The 4,722-nt window shown below is 39.9% G+C and overlaps 1 protein-coding gene across 1 annotated transcript; it reads right to left on the bottom strand.

The window, feature by feature from the left end:
• Positions 1–10: 10 nt before the first annotated feature.
• Positions 11–4,118, bottom strand: LOC104532636 (elongation of very long chain fatty acids protein 2-like; the record flags this gene model as incomplete). The annotated part of the gene is made up of 5 exons (XM_010177888.1): positions 11–176; positions 1,138–1,262; positions 3,375–3,546; positions 3,683–3,701; positions 4,007–4,118. Coding segments are annotated over 5 exons (594 nt in total), but the record flags the coding sequence as incomplete, so codon positions are not given.
• Between the last annotated feature and the right edge of the window lie 604 nt (positions 4,119–4,722).

Raw genomic sequence — 4,722 nt, 5'->3', positions numbered from 1 at the left:
CCCCCCCAACTTTGTTGGAAAGCTCTTGGAAGACTGCTTACCTTAATGTAGAAGTTTATGAAGAGAACAACCAGCGTGGCCATATAGGAGGACTGGAACATGAGGCAGCCAAATGGGAATCCACATGGCTTCACAGCTGCGCTGAGTGTGTGCACAATAGTGAGCAGAAACTGGACCTGTGGAGAAAAGACCATGCATGAATATTTGCTGAGAAAGGGCCAGTGCTGGCTACATCAGATATAACAATGTCAGCTAGTCCTGCTCTTTGAAAGTTTGAGTACTCTTGACAACTACCTGTTTCTGAACCTGTGAACATATTGTGAGGGTTAAGATAAAATGGTGCTCTTATGAAATTAAAAAAAAACCCCAACCAAACAGGTCAGAGATTTCTTAGAATCTTAGGTTTTTCTAAGAATATGAGTTATAGACCTAGTTGGCAAAATTAAAGTGCTTTTTTTTAATAGCAGTTGTTCTATATTCCAGACTGTGTCACGTACAGCATTGTCTCTGTTTTTGGGCAGAAACTTGAGAAAACTCTGAAGATTCCAGGCAATAGCTTTAGAAGTCTGAACAGAAAATGGAAATCCCAGGTCTGAGGAGAAGTTCAGGTAGGCTGGTGTCAGCATTAACAGAGTTAAGATAGGGATAAATGAGTCTGCCTCACCGTGGTCTTCTCCTCCCCTCTTCCTTCTGCTCTGACCCAGGTGTCTGCATGGCTGTTTCTGTCACATTTTCTCACTCCTCTCTCAGCATTTTTTTACCCTTTATTAAATATGGTATCACAGAGGTGCCCCCAGCTTTTCTGGTGGTCTCAGCTTTGGCCAGTGGTGGGTCTGTCTTGGAGTCAGCTGGAGCTGGCTCTGTCAGACAGTTTTTAATAACTTATTAATCAGTCTATTTGCCATGATTAAGCAGTGTTCATTTTCTACACAAGAGATCAAAAGTAATGGAATTTTATGATGGAAAAAGTTATACCAGGCTGCACTAGTGACTTATTCTGTATGATAGCTCTGTTATATTTGAATTCTAACTGGCTTGATTCTGCAAATGATAATGTTTATCTATAACTCATTTTACCCTCTCTGTCATTTTGAAGGATTTCTGGTAGGTGAAAACGAGAGTAAAATAGATACATACCAGTTGTGCCTGAGTGAGGTATTTCTTCCACCAGAGATACTTGCGCATGGAAGGGATGACGGACAGTCCGTAATAAGAATACATGAGCACATGGATAAAGCTATTCAAAGTGGGTCCAAAGAAACCTGTAAAAATCCATCAAGGAAAATATTTTATATAGGGTAGATTTAGATGAGATATGAAGAAATTCTTTCCTGTGAGGGTGGTCAGACACTGTCCCAGGTTGCCCAGAGAAGCTGTGGCTGCTCCTCCCTGGAAGTGTTGAAGACCAGGCTGGATGAGGCTTTGAGCAACCTGGTCTAGTGGAAGGTGTCCCTGCTGATGGCAGGGGATTTGGAACTGGATGATCTTTAAGGTCCCTTCCAACCCAAACCAGTCTATGGTTCTATATACCAACTGCTAAAAAGTGAGAGAAGATATTATTGTTAGCAATGTTCCCCGTATGCGATAAGTCTTCCTTTTGTGCTTATCCTTTGCTAAAGACACCTCTGATGTGAAGAGATGCTGTCCTAGGGACAACTGTCAAACTGAATGATACTTCCTATTGAGTTTTTCTCGTTAAATATTGTATCTTCACCCCATATTTTTCATTTTCTCCACTTTCCTTTTCTGTTCTGTACTTTACAGGTTCTTGCTTTTGTTTCCTTCCTAAATATTCTTCTTTGCATGAGTCTCTCCATTATTTCTGTGAGCTTTGAACACTGCTGTGGGTGACTGTGCTGCTGGTACCATGGCTTAGGGCCCTGGGAGACGCCCACTCTCCAGCTCCCTGGTGCAGTAGTAAGGGCTTTACTCTGAATTAAACTAGCCTGGTGGGGCTCTGTTTGAGCACCATGCTCATTTTTTCCATGACTCTTTGACTGGTGGCAGATTTGTAAAATTTCACTCTAGATAATGCCTTGCCACTCTAGTCAGCTATAGTTAGTAAATACTAATTCTAGAGTAAATGAATTGTCCTCTGTACCTCATAGAGTACGGAGGAGCAGCAGCATTACTCTATTTGCGGTATGCTCGTGTGTTTGATGGCAGTGCTTGACAGCTACAAAGTGGTCTCACCAATTGTTTTGATTTTTTCACTGGTTAATTACTTAATAATTACTGATCACTTAATTACTGATTTTTCCACTCAATATATTAATTATAATAGTGCAAAGTGCGAGAAATATGTTCAGACACAATAGAAAGCACAAACTCGTGCCAAGTTGTTTATGCCTCTGTAGAAATAGCTCGTAAGTGTTATGAAATCCTCGTTCTCTGCTTCTGCCTCTAACAGTGATTTACTTTGATTTTGTGCTGTCCAAAGTAAATGCCAAGAAATGTGAATTCTACTTTTTGTTCTGAAAAACACCTGCAACAAGTTGTTTTACAAAATATTTCAGTGGACTGAAGTGACTCCCTTTAACAGCTCAGAGTAAGAAAACTGATTTTCTTCTCAACTCTGCTACCAGTCCCACAGGAAGCCCTGGAAAAGCGTGTGTGTTGTGAGACACTTGAATCAGTTCTCTGCTGTTTGGACTTTGTGTACAAATGCCAAATGAGCCACCTGTGGCACCATACATCTTCCCCACCACAGCAAGGGAGATGATGACAGTTGAAGTATCCATCTAAAATCCACATTGGTTAGAGGTTACTGTTGCGAAACATGTTGAACCCAAAATATAAGGTGGCAAAGGATGCTGTTATTTCTGCTATTTCAATATGAAATGTAAGACTGTTGATCAGTTCTGGCTGTCTAGTAGTTCTACTACTTGAATGAGATGTATTCTCATTGAAAACAAAACAAACTGGTATTTTAATTAGCAGTTATGTAAAGTAACTTCCTAAAGCAGGGTGTCAGATTGATGCATGCAGGAGTCAAGCTTGAAAAACGCTATTGAATTGTTGTATCATGGTTGACACTGATTTTATTAGGGTCATGATTTCTTCCTACATCTGCTTTTGGAATAAAACTTGTATGTGATCACTCTTGTGTACTACTCAGTAGTGTTATCCTGTGTAAAAGCAGTTTGAAGAGAGGTAAGTATCAGAGGTTGTGGCAGCTAAGTGGAAAACACTTTTTTTTCCCTTGAATTTTTAACCATTATTTTAATTTTACTGTGCTCTGCAGTTCTGAAAGGCAATGAACCTTCAAGGTGCTGTCATATAGCATGGTGATGCACTTGCTTTGCACGGTGATGAGACTCCCCTCCAGCAACAGATGACTTACACCCCAGGTGATGAAGCAAACAGAGACTTACTTTGCCCACAGGGTATCCAGTTCAGAACACACCACCAAATGTTAAACATAGTGGCATGGTGATACACATGAAGGAAGGTGATCTGGCTGCTTTTCTTTCTCAGTACAAAGAAGATAGTGTCCATGAATTCAATTACTTTGGAAAAATAATACCACCACAGCACCTTGGCTATCTGTATGAGCAAGAACAGAAGAGCAAGAGATCAGTATCTGTCCACAAAAGGGCTTAAATATTGCTGTACTTCATCAGCCCCTAGGCATGCAACTTTCCAAAAGGCATTAATGTCCTATTGAAGGAGGAGCACAAGCTCTGGATTCAATTTTATCTCTTTTGAATGGAGCAGTTTTGAGAAAACCCATCATTTTTAATGTGATTGTATAAACATATAATTGCCTAAATATAACTTAAGCAATAGAGACTTAGAGGAAGGCTTGTCTGTAATTTTTCTGTTTTTTCATCAAAGATACAGTTGTGTGGGGTTTTTGTGGATGTTTTATTTATTTATTTATTTTTATCTTTTAAGGGTGCTACCATTTATATTGTCTTGACATTGAACAGATTTTGCTGGCAGCTGATTCTTTTTAAATAATCCAGATATGCCACTCAACACAATGGAATATACCCTCCTCTACAGTTGAGACACTTCATAAGAGCTCAGGATATGTCCTAGGACATTAAAGACAGTTAAAACAGAAAGGGGGAAAACACCTTGTTGATGGGAAAAGGTATTTAACTGACCTTTTCCTTGCCATAAGACATGACAAATTTTGAAGTTTGAGGAAAATTATATAAGTTAATCAATCTTTCTGCCCCTGAGCTCTAGTTTAATCTGGAAAGTTAGTCTGACGTGTGGAATGACAGAGGGTTAATACATGGAATCGCTCTGGTGCATAAATAAGGGTTGAAATTAGAGATGAGCCAAGGCAGCAAAATGTCTCTGAAGTTTTCCAGAGTTTGGAGTTGGGCTTAAAGCCATTTCCAGCTACAGCCCAACAAGTGTAATATCTTAGATGATTGATTATTGTTCCAAGTTTTTAAATCATCAAAAACCTGTGTTTTAATAGTCAGATAACACTGTTTTGATCACAGCTCTTGATATGCAGCTTTTCAAAATGCTCCTTGTCGTGCTTTTGACAGCAAGGATGCATCTGTATTGAATCAGAAAGGTAACACTTCTTGTTTGTGAGGTAACTTGATTAAAACCCTCATGTTACAGATGTCATCAGTAACATCCTTGTAATTGCTGTGAAGGCAGAAGCGTTGTAGTGAGGATGTGGAGGGAAGGAAGGAAGGATGGACTGCTGTGGAGGGAAGGGAGGGAGGGAGGGACTGCCATCGAGGGAAGGAA

Source organism: Antrostomus carolinensis, unplaced genomic scaffold (genome assembly GCF_000700745.2).
Source record: "Antrostomus carolinensis isolate BGI_N321 unplaced genomic scaffold, ASM70074v2 Scaffold23061, whole genome shotgun sequence".
Taxonomy (NCBI): Eukaryota; Metazoa; Chordata; class Aves; order Caprimulgiformes; family Caprimulgidae; genus Antrostomus; species Antrostomus carolinensis.
The sequence above is the reverse complement of the archived record's forward strand: the minus strand, read 5'-3'. Positions and strand labels throughout refer to the sequence as shown.